Source organism: Heptranchias perlo, chromosome 34 (assembly GCF_035084215.1).
Source record: "Heptranchias perlo isolate sHepPer1 chromosome 34, sHepPer1.hap1, whole genome shotgun sequence".
Lineage (NCBI taxonomy): Eukaryota > Metazoa > Chordata > Chondrichthyes > Hexanchiformes > Hexanchidae > Heptranchias > Heptranchias perlo.
The window spans coordinates 737,735-761,438 of NC_090358.1; the positions used below are offsets into that span (position 1 = coordinate 737,735).

Sequence of the window (23,704 nt, forward strand, 5' to 3'; positions counted from 1 at the left end):
GAAAGAATGCAAGATTCATAGCCACAAAATAAAATACAGTAAGGATTTACTCAGGAAACGGCTAACCCACAGTAAATTACGGTGTCTCTTGAGAATCTGCTACTAAATACAATCTGCATTAGACCGAGAGTTTGCAGGAATTGTTTTTTCTTGCTTGAGATTTTGCTGCTTTTGCACTTTTTTAATTGTAGAAAATCTGACATTTATGGCTTTGAAAAGACTTGCAAATGTAAAGCTTTTTGGTTCTTTTTTAATTATTGTAACACTGCATTATGGCAGGACCGAGTGAGAAATTGCTATGCTCGTTTCAAAGGCATATTCATTTGCAGGGCTACGGGGGAATGGCGGGGGAGTGGGACTAGCTGGATTGCTCTTGCAGAGAGCTGGCGCGGGCTCAATGGGCCGAATGTCCTCCTTCCGTGCTGTAACCTTTCTATGATTCTAAAATAAGTGTACTGCGGAGTTTCTCTTGTTCTCCAGAGGCCTCTTCTGTTTTTGTTATGCCAAGTGTTTCACTTCCTTGAAATTGAGGTCCTCACACAGTGTGTGTTTTAATTTTAAGGTCCAGCATTAATTTAGAAACCATCCAATAGCCTCTTTTACTTCTCTACATTGGAAATGATGTTCTCAACCAATAGTTTTACAGCCTAAAAAACTGCCTCAGCCCATCTGCTGCTGAAACCCCCATCCATTGCTTTATTACCTCCAGACTTGACTATTTCAGTACTCTCCTGGCCGACCTCCCATCTTCCACCTTCCGTAAACTTGAACTCATCCAAAACTCTGCTGCCCGTATCCTAACTCACACCGAGTCCCGTTCACCCATCACCCCCTGTGCTCGCTGACCGACATTGGCTCCCAGTCCGGCAACACCGCGATTTTAAAATTCTCATCCTCGTTTTCAAATCGCTGCACTACCTCTCTCCTCCCTATCTCTGTCACCCCTCCAGCCCCTACAACCCATGGCGATCTCTGCGCTCCTGCAATTCTGGCCTCTTGCGGATCCCCCACTTCCATTGCTCCACCATTGGCGGCCGTGCCTTCAGCTGCCTCGGCCCGAAGCTCTGGAATTCCCTCCCTAAACCTCTCCGCCTCTCTCTCCTCCTTTATGACGCTCCTTAAAACCTACCTCTTTGACCAAGCTTTCAGTCACCTGTCCTAATATCTCCTCATGTGGCTCGGTGTCACTTTTTGTCTGATTTCCGCTCCTGTGAAGCACCTTGGGACATTTCACTATGTTAAAGGCGCTATATAAATGCAAGTTGTACATAACTGAGTTTCCTCCTAATATTGCAGGTATAATTACATAGAATCTACAACACAGAAACAGACCAATCGGCCCAGCTGGTCCATGCCGGTGTTTATACTCCACACGAACCTCCTCCCACTCTAAATACCTCTCCCCACCCTCCCCTCGTATGCCTCTACTCCCTTCTCTTGTCTATACATCAAGCCTCCCCTGAAATGTATCATTTCTATCTGCTGCAACCATTCCACTTGGCAGCGAGTTCCAATTCTCTCCACACTCTGTGTAAAGTTATTCCTCCAAAATTCTATATTTGATCCTTATCTTTATGTCCACTTGTTCTGGACTCACCCACAAGTGGAAACAGTTTCTCCACATTCACCCTATCAAACCCCTTCCTAATAATAAAGACCTCTATCAGGTCTCCTCAGTCTTTTTTCCTGAGAAAGAGCCCCAGCCTGCTCAATCTTTCCTGATTGTAGTTGCAGGTATCATACATTTAATTCAAGACTCAGTTAAGACCAACAATGAATTAGTTAAATCTTGTTCCATCACTGCGATTCAGTAGACAACTGTTCTCTTAAAAATAAAATTGTGCAGAGAGCCCGGAGTAAGAACAGAACACTGTGTCAGCCGGCTCGTTTGGTGGTATTCAAGCCTCTGGATCAGACGGTTATGGATTAAAGCCTCTTCCAACAGAGTTGAGCTCAGATTGTGAGTTGATGCTTCATTCTAGCACTGAGTGATATTCAGTTCCCTGATCACACTCACACAGACCCCACCTGCCTGTTTGGGTGGTTTAGGAGGACATTAACAATATGATGACACAATTCTGGCCAACGTTCCTCCCTCAAACCGATACCACCAAAAACAGACTAACTGCTCATTCATTTCATCATTGTTAGTGGGATCTTGCTGTGTATAAAATAGGTCCCACCTTTACCTCCATAACAATCACTGCTCCTCGAAGTACTTTATTGAAGGTGAAGCATTTAGAGACGTGATAAAGCACAACAAATGCAAGTCATTATATAAATTCACATTTACCAATAAAGTCAAGTTGAATTGTATTCAGTTGGTTTTTATAGTAAAATGCACTGATTGTCACTCTTCGTAATTACAGTTTCAGCAATGAAATAATTCCGTGGCTGCCTGGTGGATAAATGCAGTGCCTGAAATGGCACTAAGCTGTTCTTCTTTGTGACATATATTAATGACTTGGACTGGGGTATAGAGGGTATAATTTCAAAGTTTGCAGATGACACAAAACTCAGGAATATAGTAAACAATGTGAAGGATAGTCACAGACTTCAGGAGGACAGAGACAGACTGGTGAAATGGGCAGACACATGGCAGGTGAAATTTAACAGAGAGAAGTGTGAAGTGATGCATTTTGTAGGAAGAATGACGAGAGGCAAAATAAACTAAATGGTACAATTTTAAAGGGGGTGCAGGAACAGAGAGACCTGGGGGTGCTCATACATCTTTCATCCTATAGGCACTCCCAGTCAGGTAACAGGTGGCCAATTGCAGAGTAAAGACCCCTCCACTCTTCATCTTTGAAGGTGGCAGGACAAGTTGAGAAGGCTGTTTTAAAAAAAGCCAATGGGATCCTGGGCTTTATTAATAGAGGCATGGAGTACAAAAGCAAGGAAGTTATGCTAAACCTTTATAAAACACTGGTTAGGCCTCAGGAACAGAGGAACTGGAGTAGGCCATTTAGCCCCTCGAGCCTGTTCTGCCATTCAATGAGATCATGGCTGATCTGTGACCTAACTCCATTTACCCGCCTTAGTCCCATATCCCTTAGATTTTTGTTAACCAAAGGTATTATCAATCTCAGATTTAAAATTAACAATTGAGCTAGCATCAACTGCCGTTCACGGAAGAGAGTTCCAAACTTCTACCACACTTTGTGTGCAGAAGTGTTTCCTAACTTCACTCCTGAAAGTCCTGGCTCTAATTTTTAAGCCATGTCTAGTCCTAGACTCCCCAACCAGCGGAAATAGTTTCTCTCTATCTACCCTATCAGTTTCCCTTAATATCTTGAAAACAATTACAGGAATATGGGGAAAGAGGAGTGGGGCTAATTGGATAATTCTTTCAAAGGTGTGGCAGAGGCACGATGGGCCAAATGGCCTCCTTCTATGCTGTACCATTCTGTGATACAGTGTGGAATGTTCCCAGCTTTGATTTGAGATCTGAGCTGATTTAGCTTGTTTCAGCCAGGCACTTAAGCAAGTTCCATGCCTCTGATGGCACCTGGGACCCAACTTTTTGTGAGTCCTTAATGGCAGAGGTTGGAAGCACGGAAAGTGTAGGCATCTTACTACTGCCCCTCCAACAGGACCCAGAGACTTGCAGGTGCACTGATAGGTGAAGCATCGCTAGGAAGTATCTTGGTGCTTTCCTGCAACCAAAGCACCAATGTAGAAGTGCCTCACGAACTGAGGTTATTTGAACAATTGGGGTGAAAGTCTTAATCTCTCTGCTGCTCATAAGGGTCCAAGTTGAATCAGTTCTGGCAGTCTTAACCCAGTGTTGTTGGAGCTGCACTCATCCAGGCAAGTTGAGAGTATTTCATCACACTCCTGACTTGTGCCTTGTAGATGGTGAAAAGGCTTTGGGGAGTCAGGAGGTGAGTCACTCGCCGCAGAATAAGGATGTAAGATCACAGCACAAACCTGACTAATCCGACAATCGAGAACTAGCTGCGCCTCTAGCCAAGCTGTTCCAGTACAGCTACAACACTGGCATCTACCCGACAATGTGGAAAATTGCCCAGGTATGTCCTGTCCACAAAAAGCAGGACAAATCCAATCTGGCCAATTACTGCCCCATCAGCCTACTCTCAATCATCAGCAAAGCGATGGAAGGTGTGGTTGACAGTGCTATCAAGCGGCACTTACCAATAACCTGCTCACCGATGCTCAGTTTGGCTTCCGCCAGGACCACTCGGCTCCAGACCTCATTACAACCTTGGTCCAAACATGGACAAAAGAGCTGAATTCCAGAGGTGAGGTGAGAGTGACTGCCCTTGACATCAAGGCAGCATTTGACCGAGTGTGACACCAAGGAGCCCTAGTAAAATTGAAGTCAGTGGGAATCAGGGGGAAAACTCACCAGTGGCTGAGTCGTACCTGGCACAAAGGAAGATGGTAGTGGTTGTTGGAGGCCAATCATCTCAGCCCCAGGACATTGCTGCAGGAGTTCCTCAGGACAGTGTCCGAGGCCCAACCATCTTCAGCTGCTTCATCAATGACCTTCCCTCCATCATAAGGTCAGAAATGGAGATGTTCACTGATGATTGCACAGTGTTCAGTTCCATTCGCAACCCCTCAGATAATGAAGCAGTCCGAGCCTGCATGCAGCAAGACCTGGACAACATCCAGGCTTGGGCTGATAAGTGGCAAGTAACATTCACGCCAGACAAGTGCCAGGCAATGACCATCTCCAACAAGAGAGAGTCTAACCACCTCCCCATGACATTCAATGTCATTACCATCGCCGAATCCCCCACCATCAACATCCTGGGGGTCACCATTGACCAGAAACTTAACTGGACCAGCCATATAAATACTGTGGCTACAAGAGCAGGTCAGAGGCTGGGTATTCTGCGGCGAGTGACTCACCTCCTGACTCCCCAAAGCCTTTTCACCATCTACAAGGCACAAGTCAGGAGTGTGATGAAATACTCTCCACTTGCCTGGATGAGTGCAGCTCCAACAACACTCAAGAAGCTCGACACCATCCAGGACAAAGCAGCCCGCTTGATTGGCACCCCATCCACCACCCTAAACATTCACTTCCTTCACCACCGGCGCACAGTGGCTGCAGTGTACACCATCCACAGGATGCACTGCAGCAACTCGCCAAGGCTTCTTCAACAGCACCTCCCAAACCCATGACCTCAACCACCTAGAAGGACAAGAGCAGCAGGCACATGGGAACAACACCACCTTCACGTTCCCCTCCAAGTCACACACCATCCTGACTTGGAAATATATCACCGTTCCTTCATCGTTGCTGGATCAAAATCCTGGAACTCCCTTCCTAACAGCACTGTGGGAGAACCGTCACCACACGGACTGCAGTGGTTCAAAAAGGAGGCTCACCACCACCTTCTCAAGGGGCAATTAGGGATGGGCAATAAATGCCGGCCTCGCCAGCGACGCCCACATCCCATGAACGAATAAAAAAAAAATCTCATTCCGAGGTTGTGAGGGAAATAAAAATGTCACAGTGTAATAGTCAGTGTTCTTAGGCTGGGTTGAAGTATATTATTGGGGCAGAGAAGAGGGGGTCTTTACTCTGCAATTGGCCACCTATTGCCTGACTGGGAGTGCTTAGAATCATAGAATGATACAGCACAGCTTCTCCAGTCCATCCACGTAACTGAAGTCCCTCATCCCTGGTATCATTCTAGTAAATCTCCTCTACACCATCTCTAAGGCCTTGACATCATTCCTAAAGTGTGGTGTCCAGAATTGGCCACAATACTTCAACTAGGGCCTAACCAGTGTTTTATAAAGGTTTAGCACAACTTTCTTGCTTTTGTACTCTATGCCTCTGTTTATAAAGCCCAGGATCCAAAATGCTTTTTTAACCGCCTTCTCAAGCTGTCCAGCCACCTTCAAATAGCTGGTTACATGCACCCCCAGGTCTCTCTGTTCCTGCACCCACTTTAAAATTGTACCATTTAGTTTATATTGACTCTCCTCATTCTTCCTACTAAAATGCATCACTTCACACTTCTCTGTGTTAAATTTCACCTGCCATGTGCCCATTTCACCAGTCCGTCTATATCCTCCCACAGTTTGTAACTATCCTCCTCAATGATGCCTCCTTAATGCTGCTACTATGTGCCAAAATTGGAACATGTTCCTATTATTATTGTTAATAATAATAATGAGCTAATAGCAGGGCACTTAGAAAATCTCAATGCAATCAGGCAGAGTCAACACAGTTTTGTGAAAGGGAAATCGTGTTTGACTAATTTATTAGAGTTCTTTGAGGAAGTAACAAACAACGTGGATAAAGGGGATCCTGTGGATGTGATGCACTTGGATTTCCAGAAGGCTTTTGACAAGGTGCCACATCAAAGGCTACTACACAAAATAAGAGCTCATAGTGTAGGGGGTAATATATTAGCATGGATAAAGGATTGGTTAGCTGACAGGAAACAGAGAGTAGGCATAAATGGGTCATTTTCAGGTTGGCAAGATGTAACGAGTGGAGTGCCACAGGGATCAGTGCTTGGGCCTCAACTATTTACAATCTATATCAATGACTTGGATGAAGGGACCGAATGTATGGTTGCTAAATTTGCTGATGACACAAAGATAGGTGGGAAAGTAAGTTGTGAAGAGGACATAAGGAGTCTGCAAAGGGATATGGATAGGTTAAGTGAGTGGGCAAAAATTTGGCAGATGGAGTATAATGTGGGAAAATGTGAACTTGTCCACTTTGGCAGGAGGAATAGAAAAGCAGTATATTATTTAAATGGAGAAAGATTGCAGGACTCTGAGGTACAGAGGGATCTGGGTGTCCTGGTACATGAATCACAAAAAGTTAGTATACAGGTACAGCAAGTGATTAGGAAGGCAAATGGAATGTTGTCCTTTATTGCAAGGGGAATGGAATATAAAAGTAGAGATGTTTTCTACAGTTGTACAGGGCATTGGTGAGACCACATCTAGAATACTGTGTGCAGTTTTGGTCTCCTTATTTAAGAAAGGACATAATTGCTTTGGAGGCGGTTCAGAGAAGGTTCACTCAACTGATTCCTGGGATGAGGGGGTTATCTTATGAGGCAAGGTTGGACAAGTTGGGCCTGTATACACCGGAGTTTAGAAGAATGAGAGGTGATCTTATTGAAACACATAAGATCCTGAGGGGACTTGAAGGGGTAGATGCTGAGAGGATGTTTCCCCTTGTGGGAGAGACTAGAACTAGGGGGCCACAGATTAAAAATAAGGGGTCTCCTATTTAAGACAGAGATGAGGAGAATTTTTTTCTCAGAGGGTCATGAGTCTGTGGAACTCCCTTCCCCAGAGAGCGGTGGAGGCAGGGTCATTGAATATTTTTAAGGCTGAGTTAGAGAGATTCATGAGTAACAAGGGAGTCAAAGGTTATAGTAGGTGGATGGGAAAGTAGGGTCGAGGTCACAATCAGATCAGCCATGATCTTATCAAATGGCACAGCAGGCTCGAGAGGCCGAATGGCCTACTCCTGCTCTTAATTCGTATGTACCATATCAAAGTGGCCTAAATTTGAGTTTACAGGTCTGACCCACAGCAGCATCCAGTCCCCTCTGTATCCCCTCTCTATCAGCAGGTGGTCAGCACGTTCAACAGGAAGCAACACAAAGGGGGAAAATTTAAATAAACTTGGGGCACTTTTGATAAACATACTGATTAATGTCGTGTGGTCTTCCAGAGAAGGGAGATCGGAGGGAAAGGGGGATCGGAGGGAAAGAGGGATCGGAGGGAAAGGGGGATCGGAGGGAAAGGGGGATCGGAGGGAAAGGGGGATTAGAGGGAAAGAGGGATCGGAGGGAAAGAGGGATTAGAGGGAAAGGGGGATCGGAGGGAATGAGGGATCGGAGGGAATGAGGGATCGGAGGGAAAGGGGGATCGGAGGGAAAGAGGGATTAGAGGGAAAGGGTTAGGGTGGACCAGGGACGCAGATTGTTCACTCCCCATTTTCCAGGTTTACATTCTGTCCTGATTATTATCGTATTGCCGTGTCCACATCTGTAATAAAACCGCTGGGTAAAGACGTCGGGCTGTGATTACAGCCGCCCACCACCCGAGGGCGCTGTAGCGCCCCCCTGCCGGCCGGAGGCTGTAATTACACCGACCAGTTCACAGGCAAATCCCTAAAGATGCAAAATGTGATGGAAGGCTGCGGGTGTAAGATTTTTTATGTTAAAAATCTATAAACACATAAAACACAGCCCCGAATATTAAAGTCACTGCGAATCCTCCGCTGATATTCGGGCTCTGGGCCTGCGGGCTGGGTGGATGGGAACACGTGACAAGTTCTCCATCACGTGATCGCGCCGCCTCTCAGTCCCGCCCAATTGTCGGTGACGTTCCCCGCTGCTGGCCCCGCCTCTTTTGTCCGTGACGTAATAACGCACGACATCAGGCGCTGCAACCTTTGATCCGCCATTGGGGCGGGGCCTGTTCGCCTTCAGACTCCGCCCACCCTCCCTCCTAGCCGCCAATGGGGACGTTCCGCTGCGCCCCGCCCCACCCTAGCCCGCTGCCTGTGTATCGCACGCGCGCCCTCGCTGACCCCGCCCCTCCCCCGCGCGCGCCCTCGCTGACCCCGCCCCTCCCCCGCGCGCGCCCTCGCTGACCCCGCCCCTCCCCCGTGCGCGCCCTCGCTGACCCCGCCCCTCCCTCGCGCGCGCCCTCGCTGACCCCGCCCCTCCCCCCGCGCGCCCTCGCTGACCGCGTCCCTCCCTCGCGCGCGCCCTCGCTGACCCCGCCCCTCCCCCGCGCGCGCCCTCGCTGACCCCGCCCCTCCCCCGCGCGCGCCCTCGCTGACCCCGCCCCTCCCCCCGCGCGCCCTCGCTGACCGCGTCCCTCCCCCGCGCGCGCCCTCGCTGACCGCGTCCCTCCCTCGCGCGCGCCCTCGCTGACCCCGCCCCTCCCCCGCGCGCGCCCTCGCTGACCCCGCCCCTCCCTCGCGCGCGCCCTCGCTGACCCCGCCCCTCCCCGCGCGCTCTCGCTGACCGCGTCCCTCCCCCGCGCGCGCCCTCGCTGACCCCGCCCCTCCCCCGCGCGCTCTCGCTGACCCCGCACGCGCTCGTCACGTGAGGCTGTCGGCGGCTGGCCCGAGTCGAGCGTCAGTCGGAGTCGCACAATTATGAAAGAAGCCGCTTCCGCTGGGGCCGCGGCACTCTGCACCTCCCGGGGCTCCCCAGCGCCGCCCGCCGCCCGCACTCCACGTCGATGGCTCAAGGCCGCGCCGAGCCTCTCCTCCAGCCTCACCCGTGAAGAGAATGGTAGGTGGCGGAGGATCGGCGGCTCGCTCAGGTCGGCCGGCCTTCCTGAGGGCCGCGCTGAGGGGACCGGGTGCTGGGCTGCCGATGGCCTCAGGGCCACGGGAGTCCCGCAGGCAGCATCACCCCACACGCTGTCTGCTGCGATAGCCGTGTGACGGCACGGCACGGCCTGACCTGGCCAGCGCGATGTTAATTGTACGCGAGTCCGGGGAGGCTGCGGGTGCGGGCCTGCTGTGTCCCTGAGAAACAGCGTGAGGGGCGCGCACTGACAGCCCGAGGCCGCAGCTTATCAACGCGTGACCTGATAGTGTTTAATATCCCTCAGTAACCATGGCGACTGGCTCATCAAATCGTTAACATCGTCATTTAGAGTAATCTTCAGTGTCCAGTAAACGTATAACGGTCACCTCAAGCGTTAATCCCCTGAGTAATAATGGTCACCGTGGACCTTAATCCCCTGAGTAATAATGGTCACCGTGGACCTTAATCCCCTGAGTAATAATGGTCACCGTGGACCTTAATCCCCTGAGTAATAATGGTCACCGTGGACCTTAATCCCCTGAGTAATAATGGTCACCGTGGACCTTAATCCCCTGAGTAATAATGGTCACCGTGGACCTTAATCCCCTGAGTAATAATGGTCACCGTGGACCTTAATCCCCTGAGTAATAATGGTCACCGTGGACCTTGACACCTGAGTAATAATGGTCACCGTGGACCTTGACACCTGAGTAATAATGGTCACCGTGGACCTTAATCCCCTGAGTAATAATGGTCACCGTGGACCTTAATCCCCTGAGTAATAATGGTCACCGTGGACATTATTGACGCCCCGAGTAGCAATGGTCACCGCGGACATTAATGACGCCCCGAGTAGCAATGGTCACCGCGGACATTATTGACGCCCCGAGTAGCAATGGTCACCGCGGACATTATTGACGCCCCGAGTAGCAATGGTCACCGCGGACATTAATGACGCCCCGAGTAGCAATGGTCACCGCGGACATTAATGACGCCCCGAGTAGCAATGGTCACCGCGGACATTATTGACGCCCCGAGTAGCAATGGTCACCGCGGACATTATTGACGCCCCGAGTAGCAATGGTCACCGCGGACATTATTGACGCCCCGAGTAGCAATGGTCACCGCGGACATTATTGACGCCCCGAGTAGCAATGGTCACCGCGGACATTATTGACGCCCCGAGTAGTAATGGTCACCGCGGACATTATTGACGCTCCGAGTAGTAATGGTCATGGACCTTAATAACCCTCCCCAAGTAATAATGGTCATTGTGGACCTTAATATCCCAGAATAGTAATGGTCATTATGGTTATGGTAAGACATGTCTCCTAATTTTTGCCATGCCTCTGTAAACTGAATTCACGTGTGTATTTTGTGCTGCTGCTCTGGACACAAGCCAATTTTATGCACTTCTCTCCTTTCTCCTCCCCTTCCTATCATCCGGTCATGCATCTTTCATTTATATCCTCTTGGGTATTTTGCAACCCCCATTCTTCTCCCCCCGGCCCCCCCCGGCCCCCCCCCCCCGCCGCCGGCCCCGTCCCTACACCAAGAAATTAGTACTCCTCTGCCGTCATGCCTAGTTTTTGTTGGGTAAGGGTATCCAACGATATGGAAGAAACGTGGGTAAGTGGAGTTGAGGTACAGATTAGCCTTGATCTAAATGGATGGTGTGACAGGCTTGAAGGGCTGAATTGTCTCGTCCTGTTCCTGTCTTCTATCTTCCTCTCTCACTGACCTTCCTGACCAGTACACCTGCTCGGGCTAATCTCACCAACCTTCCAGTCCTGCTCACCCCACCCACCATTGCCTTCTCAGACTGCCAGGTTATCAACACTCACACCCCTCTTTGCAACTGAATGGACATTCTGGAGGGAAATGCAAATAAGGTTGATGCCATTCACAACCTTATAGACAACTGCATTAATATCTTGGCTTAGACTGAAACTTGGCTCGAGGGTGGGCCAACACCCTCTCCCTTACTGAAACCTTTATGCCTGGCTATACTTTCCATCTCCCCCACCCAAACCACTGCAGTGGTGACATGGCCCTTATCGCCAAATCACACTTCCCCATCTCCTCTGGTACCTTCTACTTTGAGCAGCTCACCTTGTTCCACCCCCCTCGCCTCTAAAGTTCTCGTTATCTTCCACCCCCTACCCTAGCCACGTCGAGTTTTTCCCTAAGGTATCCTACTCCTGCCTCTGCACTAATTGACTCATTCTCGGTGATTTCAAACTCCCATCTCAACTCACCTTTCCCTCTCTTTGATTTCACTGCCCTCTTGTCCTGCCTAAACCTCCATACAAACTCTCCTACCCACATTCATGACCATGCCATCTTGTGTTCCTCTCTACTCCTATGGTCTCGATCACAGACAAGCCATCTTTTGACCATTTCCTTATATCCCTCAACAGCCACATCCCCCTACCCTTTCCAACCCCATTTCTTTCAGTATCAGCCCTGAAAAAAAAACTTCAAGTCACTTACTCTCCCTAAAGGTGCCAACTGCCTAACTTTTGGCCTTCCATTTGCCACAGTACATCTGCAGCTGTTGATCTGCTCAGCCACTGTCTCACCTCTACCTTTGATGCCCTTGTCCCCAGTCAAACCTTTATTCCCTCCCATCCTGGTTGTTCCGCTGGTATGGCCCCCATCTTTGCTCCATCAAGTCCAAGAGGCGCAGACTTGAGTGTATCTGGTGCACAACTGGTTTAGACATCCAACACCAGGTCTGACTGGATCATATCAAGCCCTGTCAGACCTCGCTTTCCTCTGCCAAAACCACACACTACTCCAGGACCATACTAGAGACCAAAGATAACCCGACTACTTTTCTGTACTACCAAATGTCTCCTTAAACCCCTCTCCCCTGTCTACTCCACTCTCGTTTCCCAACAGCAAGTGCGGAGAGCTCATGGATATTTTTGTCATCAAAATTGAGACCATGTTCAGCTGCCTTTGTTGTCCCGCCCCCTTGCCTGCCAATCTAAACCTCTCCTCCCTCTTCCCTCATGCCTTCTCTGAGCTCAACTTGGCTACTAGACCCACATACAGCTCCCTTGACCCCATTTCTCACTAAACTGCTGCCTTCCCTTCCTGGTCTCCCTGCTAACTGACATTATAAATCCCTCTCCTCAGTAATTGTCCCTCTCCCTTTTAAAACCACTGTTATCTCTCCTCTCAAATAATCCACTCTCTGTCCTTGCATGCTAATGCCCCATCTCCAACCTCCCTTTCCTCACCTTGATTGTGTTGTGACTTCCTGAATCCATGCCCATCTTTCCTGAAACTCCACATTTGAATCTCCTTGCATAGAGCAGGCGCAGACTTGATGGGCCGAATGGCCTCCTTCTGTGCTGTAACCTTTCTATGACCAAAACAGTTGTCTTCACCCTTGCCACCAATTCCATCCCCCTCCCCGGCTACTGTCTCGTGTTGAGCCAGACAGTTTGCAGTCTTGGTGTCCTATTGGACTCTGAGCTGCCCTTGCATACCATATCCTCTCCAGTGGTCAAACTGTCTAATTGCACCTCGATAACATTGCCTGCCTCCACCCCTATTTGCCCATCTGCTGCTGAAACCATTATCCCTGCTTTGGTCATCTCCTGACTCAACTATTCCAATGCTCTCCTGGCTGGTCTCCCATCCTCTGTAAACTTCAGTTCATCTGAAACTTTGCTGGACAGATCCTGTCCTGCACCAAGTACCTTTGTCCCACCATTAGGAGCAGTACCTTCAGCCATCTAGACTCCACATCCTCTGCCTGAGCCACTGCACCTCTCCACTCTCTCTTCTCCTTTAAGACCCTCTTTAAAACCCACATCTCTGATCAAGCTTTTGATTACCCCTCAATATCTGCTTTGGCTCAGTGTCTAATTTTTTGATTACACCTCTATGTAGTGCCATGAGACATTTCTACATTAAATGCTCTATGTAAATGTAAGTTGTTATAATATCAGTCATCATAGAGTTTAATTCCATAGCACTGAGTAGTAGTTGTCATCACAGAACTTAATGCCACTGAGCAGTAGTGGTCAATATGGAGCTTACTGCATTATCATTGAGTAATAATATTCATACTGATTGATATTACTGAATTCTAACAATCATGATAGATTTTAATTAATACCATTGAGTACTAATGGCAGTTATGGAGCTGAGAAATAGATATGATAGCCTAGGGGTTATGGTACTGGCCTAGTAACCCAGAGGTTGAATGTTCAAATCCCACCATGGTAAGTTGTGAAATTGAGTTCAATAAATCAGGTCATTTATGATCACCTGAAAATGACCATGAAAGCTGTTAGAATATCATGTAAAGCCCAAAAGGAAAGGGAACCTGCCACTCTTACTCGGTCTGGCCTTCAATGACCACGGTTGACTCTTAATGATCCATGGGCAAATAGGAATGGGCAATAATTGATCTCACCAAGAACAAACTTTAAAAAGTAGTAACATGTTAATACACTATCATAATTCTCATCCTAGAGCTTAGTACAATATCAATGAGTTTAATGTAGCATCAGTGAGTAGTAATGGTCATCATAGAAGTTAATAAAATATTGTTCTGTAGTAATATCATACTAGTTAATGAGTAATTATCATAGAGCTTAATACAATATCACTGTGTCCTAATGATTGTAATACTCCATGACATTGAGTAATGCTCATCAGAGGTTGATATATCATGAAGTGCTGACACGGTTACTGCAGGGTATAAAGGTAATATGTTTCCCTGCCCACAGAATTTTTTTTTCATATGGTTTATGTTGCTCTTTCCCGTCCTGACTTTAAAACCTTGACCTCTTTACCCAATTCTTTATAGAAGGTTGGGTCTCTGCTACTGAGTGGGAATGAGATTCACAGACTGTTAAATTTAATCTTTCCATCTTCCTCCTTCTAAATATTAACCTTAAAGTTGGAATAGGGAGGGTGGAAAGACTGTTTGGATGTAATTACTTTATGCAGAGGCTGCTGAATGTGTGGAATGAAATGCCAAGAGAGGCAGTGGTGCTGAGTGTATCAGCAAATTAGGAAAGAGTTGGCAAAGAACCTGGTAAATGTTTGAGTGGCATTGTGACATTTGATATTTCCTACACATTGGGACTGGCCAGATAGACTGCAGTGGACTTTGCTGATCTTGTACATTCCTATGTTCCTAATCCTAATATTTTTGATATCGTTGAGTAATCGTCGTGTATCACAGTATTTTGGAATAATCGTTGCAGTATTCAGTTTCACCAAGATGATTGCAATGCACAGTATCACTGAGTAGTGATGGTCATTACAGCCTGATCTGAATGTTTGTTTGATATCATTGAGTAATCATAGTGTTTACTATCTTGAAAGAGCAATGGTACTCACTGGAACATTTTACTATCACCGTGAGTTGTCTTAGAATTTACTAAGTTGACAGAGCTAATGCTCATTCTTTATTATTAGAAACAGTAGTTGGAGTTTTTAGTTTCATAGGGAATAAATTATTCAGTGTTTAATATCCTGACTATGATTATTGTCATCACTAAAATTTGGTTGTTTAATATCAAGTGGTAGTAATGTTCATCGATGTTTAATATAGGATCATAAAATCATAGAATGATACAGCACAGAAGGAGACCATTCAGCCCATCATGCCTGTGCTGACTCTTTGAAAGAGCTATCCAATTAGCCCCACTCCCCTGCTCTGTCCCCATAGCCCCGCAGGTCAGAGGCTGGGTATTCTGAGGCGAGTGACTCACCTCCTGACTCCCCAAAGCCTTTCCACCATCTACAAGGCACAAGTCAGAAGTGTGATGGAATACTCTCCACTTGCCTGGATGAGTGCAGCTCCAGCAACACTCAAGAAGCTCGACACCATCCAGGACAAAGCAGCCCGCTTGATTGGCACCCCATCCACCACCCTAAACATTCACTCTCTACACCACTGGCATACTGTGGCTACAGTGTGTACTATCCACAGGATGCACTGCAGCAACTTGTCAAGGCTTCTTCAACGGCACCTCCCAAACCCGCAACTTCTACCACCTAGAAGGACAAGGGCAGCAGGCACATGGGAATAACACAACCTGCACGTTCCCCTCCAAGTCACACACCATCCCGACTTGGAAATATATCACTGTTCCTTCATTGTCGCTGGGTCAAAATCCTGGAACTCCCTTCCTAACAGCACTGTGGGAGAACCTTCACCACACGGACTGCAGCGGTTCAAGAAGGCGGCTCACCACCACCTTCTCAAGGGCAATTAGGGATGGGCAGTATGGACAGATGCCAGCGACGCCCACATCCCATGAACGAATAATATAAAAAAAATTTCCTCCAAGTATTTATCCAATTCCCTTTTGAAAGTTGTTATTGAATCTGCTTCCACCACCCTTTCAGGCAGTGCATTCCAGATCATAACTTGCTGCCTAAAATATTTTTTCCTCATGTCGCTTCTGGTTCTTTTGCCAATTACCTCAAATCTGTGTCCATTGGTTATTGACCCTCCTGCCAATGGAAACAGTTTCTCCCTATTTACTCTATCAAAACCCTTCATAATTTTGAACACCTCTATTAAATCTCCCCTTAACCTTCTCTGCTCTAAGGAGAACAACCCCAGTTTCTCTAGTCTCTCCACATAACAGAAGCCTTTCATCCCTGGTATCACTCGAGTAAATCACCTCTACACCCTCTCGAAGGTCTTGACGTCCTTCCTAAAGTATGGTGTCCAGATTTGGTCACGATACTCCAGCTGGGGCCTAACCAGTGTTTTATAATGGTTTAGCATAAATTCCTTACTTTTGTACTCTCTGCCTCTTTATAAAGCCAAGGATCCCATATGAATTTTTTAACAGCCTTCTCAACTTGTCCTGCCATCTTCAAAGACTTGTGTATGTACAGCCCCCAGGCCTCATTGTTCCTTCACCCCCTTTAAAATTGTACCATTTAGATTATATTGCTGCTCCTCATTCTTCCTACCAAAGTGAGGCACTTCACATTTCTGTGTTAAATTTCATCTGCCATGTCTGTCCATGTCCTCCTGCAGTTTGTTACTATCCTCCTCACTGTTTACTAGTTTTGTGTCATCTGCAAATTTTGAGATTATGTCCTGTATACCCAAGTCCAGGTCATTAATATGTATTAAAAAGAGCAATGGTCTCAACACCGATCCTTGGGGAGCACCACTGCACACTTCCCTCCAGTGTGAAAAACAACCGCTCACCACTACACTCTGCTTTCTGTCTCTCAGCCAATTTCATATCCATGCAGCCACTGCCCCTTTAATCCCATGGGCTTCAATTTTGCCAACAAATCTATTATGTGGTACTTTATCAAACTCCTTTTGAAAGTCCATATACACAACATCAACTGCATTACCCTCATCAACCCTTTCCGTTACTTCATCAAAGAACTCAATCAAGTTATTCAAACACGTCTTTAACAAGTCCATTCTGGCTTTCATTTATTAACCCATATTTTTCCAAGTGCCAATTAATTTTGTCCCGATTATTGCCTCCAAAAGTTTCCCCACCACAGATGTTAGGCTGACTGGCCTGTAGTTGCTGGGTTTATCCCTCCCCTTGTTTGAACAGGTGTAACATTTGCAGTGCCCTAATCCTCTGGCACCATTCCTATATCTAAGGAGGATTGGAAGATTATGGCTAGAGCCTCTGCAATTTCCACCCTTACTTCCCTCAGCAACCTAGGATGCATCCCATCCGGATTGAGTGACTTTTCTACTTTGAGCGCTGCCAACTTTTTAAGTACCTCCTCTATCTCTTTTTATCCTATCCAATTTCTCTACTACCTCCTCCTATATTGTGATATTGGCAGCATCCTTCTCTTTAGTGAAGACAGATGCAAAGTACTCATTTAGTATCTCTTCCATGCCCTCTGCCTCCACAAGAAGATTTCCTTTTGGTCCCTAATTGGTCCCACCCTTCATTTGACTATCCTTGCACTATTTATATGTTTATAAAAGACTTCTGGGTTCCCTTTTATGTTACCCACTAATCTATTCTCTTACACTCTCCTTGCCCCTCCTTTTTCAATTCCCCTCTGTACTTTTTGTATTCAGCTTGGTTCTGTAATGAATTATCAACCTGTCATTTATCATAAGCCTCCTTTTCTGTTTCATTTTAATCTCTATATCTTCAGTCATCCAGGGAGCTCTAGCTTTGGATGCCCTTCCTTTTCCCCCTCTTGAGAATGTGTCTAGTCTCTACCCGAACGATCTCCTCTTTGAAAGCCTCCCGTTGCTCATTTGTTGTTTTACCTGCCAATCTTTGATTCCTGTCCACCTGGGCCAGATCCCTTTTCAACTCACTGAAATTAGCTCTCTTCCAGTTGAATATACAGGGTACGGTAGCATAGTGGTTATGTTACTGGGCTAGTAATCCAGAGGCCTGGACTAAAATCCAGAGTCATGAGTTCAAATCCCGCCACGGCAGCTGGCGAATTTAAATTCAATTAATTAATTAAATTCAATTAATTAAAATAAAAATCTGGAATTAAAATACTAGTATCAGTAATGATGGCCATGAAACTACCGGATTGTCGTAAAAACCCATCTGGTTCACTTATGTCCTTTAGGGAAGGAAGCCTGCTGCCCTTACCCGGTCTGGCCTATATGTGACTCCAGACCCACAGCAATGTGGTTGATTCTTAATTGCCCTCTGAAATGGCCGAGCAAGCCACTCAGTTGTAAAATCTCGCTACGAAAAGTCATAAGAATAAAACCGGACGGACCACCCGGCATCGGACCACTAGGCACCGGACACGACAACGGCAAAACACCAAGCCCAGTCGACCCTGCAAGGTCCTCCTTACTAACATCTGGGACTTGTGCCAAAATTGGGAGAGCTGTCCCACAGACTAGTCAAGCAACAGCCTGACATAGCCATACTCACAGAATCATATCTTTCAGCCAACGTCCCAGACTCTTCCATCACCATCCCTGGGTATGTCCCGTCCCACCGGCAGGACAGACCCACCAGAGGTGGCGGTACAGTGGTATACAGTCAGGAGGGAGTGGCCCTGGGAGTCCTCAACATTGACTCTGGACCCCATGAAATCTCATGGCATCAGGTCAAACATGGGCAAGGAAACCTCCTGCTGATTACCACCTACCGTCCTCCCTCAGCTGATGAATCAGTCCTCCTCCATGTTGAACACCACTTGGAGGAAGCACTGAGGGTAGCAAGGGCACAAAATGTACTCTGGGTGGGGGACTTCAATGTCCATCACCAAGAGTGGCTCGGTAGCACCACTACTGACCGAGCTGGCCGAGTCCTGAAGGACATAGCTGCTAGACTGGGCCTGCGGCAGGTGGTGAGCGAACCAACACGAGGGAAAAACTTACTTGACCTCGTCCTCACCAATCTACCTGTCGCAAATGCATCTGTCCATGACAGTATTGGTAGGAGTGACCACCGCACAGTCCTCGTGGAGATGAAATCCCGTCTTCGCACTGAGGACACCATCCAACGTGTTGTGTGGCACTACCACCGTGCTAAATGGGATAGATTCAGAACAGATCTAGCAGCTCAAAACTGGGCATCCATGAGGCGCTGTGGGCCAGCAGCAGCAGAATTGTATTCCAGCACAATCTGTAACCTCATGGCCCGGCATATTCCTCACTCTACCATTACCAACAAGCCAGGGGATCAACCCTGGTTCAATGAGGAGTGTAGAAGAGCATGCCAGGAGCAGCACCAGGTGTACCTAAAAATGAGGTGCCAACCTGGTGAAGCTACAACTCAGGACTACATGCATGCTAAACAGCGGAAGCAACATGCTATAGACAGAGCTAAGCGATTCCACAACCAACGGATCAGATCAAAGCTCTGCAGTCCTGCCACATCCAGTCGTGAATGGTGGTGGACAATTAAACAACTAACGGGAGGAGGAGGCTCTGCAAACATCCCCATTCTCAATGATGGCGGAGTCCAGCACGTGAGTGCAAAAGACAAGGCTGAAACGTTTGCAACCATCTTCAGCCAGAAGTGCCGAGTGGATAATCCATCTCAGCCTCCTCCCGATATCCCCACCATCACGGAAGCCAGTCTTCGGCCAATTCGATTCACTCCACGAGATATCAAGAAACGGCTGAGTGCACTGGATACAGCAAAGGCTATGGGCCCCGACAACATCCCAGCTGTAGTGCTGAAGACTTGTGCTCCAGAACTAGCTGCGCCTCTAGCCAAGCTGTTCCAGTACAGCTACAACACTGGCATCCACCCGACAATGTGGAAAATTGCCCAGGTATGTCCTGTCCACAAAAAGCAGGACAAATCCAATCCGGCCAATTACCGCCCCATCAGTCTACTCTCAATCATCAGCAAAGTGATGGAAGGTGTCGTCGACAGTGCTATCAAGCGGCACTTACTCACCAATAACCTGCTCACCGATGCTCAGTTTGGGTTCCGCCAGGACCACTCGGCTCCAGACCTCATTACAGCCTTGGTCCAAACATGGACAAAAGAGCTGAATTCCAGAGGTGAGGTGAGAGTGACTGCCCTTGACATCAAGGCAGCATTTGACCGAGTGTGGCACCAAGAAGCCCTAGTAAAATTGAAGTCAATGGGAATCTGGGGGAAAACTCTCCAGTGGCTGGAGTCATACCTGGCACAAAGGAAGATGGTAGTGGTTGTTGGAGGCCAGTCATCTCAGCCCCAGGGCATTGCTGCAGGAGTTCCTCAGGGCAGTGTCCTTGGCCCAACCATCTTCAGCTGCTTCATCAATTACCTTCCCTCCATCATAAGGTCAGAAATGGGGATGTTCGCTGATGACTGCACAGTGTTCAGTTCCATTCGCAACCCCTCAGATAATGAAGCAGTCCGAGCCTGCATGCAGCAAGACCTGGACAACATCCAGGCTTGGGCTGATAAGTGGCAAGTAACATTCGCGCCAGATAAGTGCCAGGCAATGACCATCTCCAACAAGAGAGAGTCTAACCACCTCCCCTTGACATTCAAGGGCATTACCATCGCCGAATCCCCCACCATCAACATCCTGGGGGTCACCATTGACCAGAAACTTAACTGGACCAGCCATATAAATACTGTGGCTACGAGAGCAGGTCAGAGGCTGGGTATTCTGCGGCGAGTGACTCATCTCCTGACTCCCCAAAGCCTTTCCACTATCTACAAGGCACAAGTCAGGAGTGTGATGGAATACTCTCCACTTGCCTGGATGAGTGCAGCTCCAACAACACTGAAGAAGCTCGACACCATCCAAGATAAAGCAGCCCGCTGGGAGGAAAGTCCAGAGTGGGACCTGGTGGCTGAAGCAAATGCAAGCCACGGTGGAGTGAACGGAGAATTCGTGAGGAGGAGTTGTAGAGCTGGAGGAGGTTCGAGATGGGGAGGGGTGAGGCCATGGAGAGATTTAAATGCAAGGATGAAAATGTTTAATTTGTGGCATTGGGGGTCTTGCGGCTAATACAAGTCAGTGAGGGCAGATGATGAGTGATTGTGACTTGATGACTTGATATGGGACAGCGAATGAGCTGAGGTTTACAGGATGGGAGGCTGGCCAGGAGAGAACATCAGAACATTCGGCCCATCGAGTCAGGCCAGCTCTCTGCACGAGCAATCCAGCTAGTCCCACTCCCCCGCTCTATCCCCGTAGCCCTGCAAATATTTTCCTTTCAAGTACTTATCCAGTTCCCTTTTGAAAGGCATGATTGAATCTGCCTCCACAACCCCTTTCCCAGCCCCCCCTCCGCCTCCCCTGGCATCACATCACTAACCGCTCGCTGCATAAAAAAGTTTTTCCTCATGTAATCTTTGGTTCTTTTGCCAATCACTTTAAAGCTATGTCCTCTGGTTCTTGACCCTTCCGCCAAGGAACAATTTCTCTCTCTCTATTCTGTCTAGTCCCTTCATAATTTTAAATGCCTTTATCAAATCTCCTCTCAACCTTTGTTCCGAGAAGAACAACCCCAGCTTCTCCAGTCTATCCACGTAACTAAAGTCCCTCATCTCTGGAATCAATCCAGTAAATCTTTTCTACACCCTCTCTAAGGCCTTCACATCTTTCCTAAAGTGCGGTGCTCAGAGTTGGACACAATACTCCAGTTGAGGTCGAACCAGTGTTTTATAAAGGTTTGTACTCTATGCCTCTATTTATAAAGCCCAGGACTGCTTTATCAACCTGCCCTGCCACTTTCAACGATTTGTGCACATATACACCCAGATCTCTCTCTTCCTGTACCCCTTTGAGTTGTGCCCTCTAGTTTATATTGTCTCTCCTCGTTCTTCCTACCGAAATGTATCACTTCACATTTTTCTGCGTTAAATTTCATCTGCCACGTATCCGCCCATTCCACCAGCCTGTCTATATCCTCTTGAAGTCTATCACTATCTTCCTCACTGTTCACTACACTTCCAAGTTTTGTGTTATCTGTAAATTTTGAAATTGTGCCTGTACACCCAAGTCCAAGTCATTAATGTATATCAAGAAAAGCAGTAGTCCTAGTACCGACCCCTGGGGAACACCACTGTACACCTCCCTCCAATCGGGAAAAACAACCGTTCACCATTACTTTCTGCTTTCTGTTACTTAGCCAATTTTGTATCCATGCTGCTACTGCCCCCTTTATTCCATGGGTTTCAATTTTGATGACAAGCCTATTATGCGGCACTTTATCAAATGCCTTTTGAAAGTCCATATACACATCATCAACTGCATTGCCCTCATCTACTCTCTCTGTTATCTCATCAAAAAAACTCTTATCAAGTTGGTTAATCACAATTTGCCTTTAACAAATCTGTGCTGACTTTCCCTAATCAATCCACACTTGTCCAAGTGACTACTAATTCTGTCCAGGATTATCGTTTCTAAAAGTTTTCCCACCACCGAGGTTAAAATGACTGGCCTGTAGTTGCTGGGTTTATCCTTACACCCTTTTTCAAACAAGGGTGTAACATTTGCAATTCTCCAGCCCTCTGGCACCACCCCCATATCTAAGGATGTTTGGAAGATTATGGCCAGTACCTCTGCAATTTCCACCCTTACTTCCCTCAACAGCCTAGGATGCATCCCATCCGGACCGGGTGACTTATCTACTTTAAGTACAGCTAGCCTTTCCAGTACCTCCCCTTTATCAATTTTTAGCCCATCCAATATCTCAACTACATCATCCTTTACTGAGACTCTGGCAGCATCATCTTCCTTGGTAAAGACAGATGCAACGTACTCACTTAGTACCTCGGCCATGCTCTCTGCCTCCATGCGTAGATCTCCTTTTTGGTCCCTTATCGGCCCTACCCCTCTTACTACCCGTTTACTGTTTACTTGCCTGTAGAAGATTTTTGGATTCCCTTTTATGTTTGCTGTCAGTCCATTCTCATGTTTTGTCTTTGCCCCTCTTATTTCCTTTTTCACTTCCCCTCTGAACTTTCTATATTCAGCCTGGTTCTCTCATGTATTATCAACCTGACATCTGTCATATGCCCTTTTTTTCTGCTGCTTCTTACTCTCTATCTCTTTTGTCATCCAGAGAGCTCTGGCTTTAATTAACTCTGGCAACTTGTGCATCCATCCCTCCCTTCAACCCACCACTGGCGACTGTGCCTTCAGCCATCTACATTCTAGAATTCCCTGCCTAAATCACTTCACCTCGTGGGAATGTGCCTAGACTGTACCTGAACCATCTCCTCCATAAAGGCTGCCCATTGTTCAATTACAGTTTTGCCTGCCAATCTTTGATTCCAATTCACCCGGGCCAGATCAGTTCTCATCCCACTGAAATTAATGTATTTTTATTTCTATTTGATCTGTTGTGAATTTCTCGTGCCTTCTGTTTTTTTTAATTACAACTCAATTTGTGTTTAGCATCACTGAGTAATCAGTGATTATTAATATCCTTCTGAGGGATGGTAAAAGCTTAATGCATTGAGGATAATAGAATAATTGCAGATGCTTAATCTGACTGTCTGAAATATCACTAACAGTCATCACAGCTTAATCTATCTGTTTAATACCCTTCAGATTAATACCTTGAAGCTGAGTAATAACATACTGATCAAGTGAGGAATGCAATTAATGAAATTTAAAATGGTGTCTTGAAAGGTGGGGGTTGAGGAGAGAGGAACATTAGTTTATAGTACTGAGAGAAATGCTGATTCAAGTGCTTTACAGAGAGAGAGAGAGAGAGACTGACTGACTGCAATTTTGGCATCAGATGCACCTGTATAGTTAACACCCTGTGGTGTCTCGGAATGCCTGTAGTTAGAGGTGCCTATTTTGCCACCTGAGGGAATGTGATGCTCATTCCTGTCTTTAATCTGATTCTAGGGAGGAGAGAGCAATATGTATTTGTGTTTAGAATAAGAAATCTAGAAATCCACACACTTTAAAACTTGTGATATAGAGAGGAACGTAGTGTTGGCGGAAGGAAAATACATTTTACCCTGCCTTTTTCTTAACAA

At 47.2% G+C, this 23,704-nt stretch overlaps 1 protein-coding gene across 2 annotated transcripts in view; it reads left to right on the forward strand.

Moving 5' to 3' along the window:
- The first annotated feature begins 9,067 nt into the window (after positions 1-9,067).
- Positions 9,068-23,704, forward strand: part of trpm7 (transient receptor potential cation channel, subfamily M, member 7) — a 146,499-nt gene continuing 131,862 nt past the window's right edge. For both annotated transcript variants that reach the window (XM_067971209.1, XM_067971210.1), the window contains exon 1: positions 9,068-9,263. In XM_067971209.1, coding sequence (XP_067827310.1) covers positions 9,261-9,263 — 3 coding nt within the window. In that variant the 5' untranslated portion in view covers positions 9,068-9,260. The remainder of the gene's footprint in view (positions 9,264-23,704) is intronic.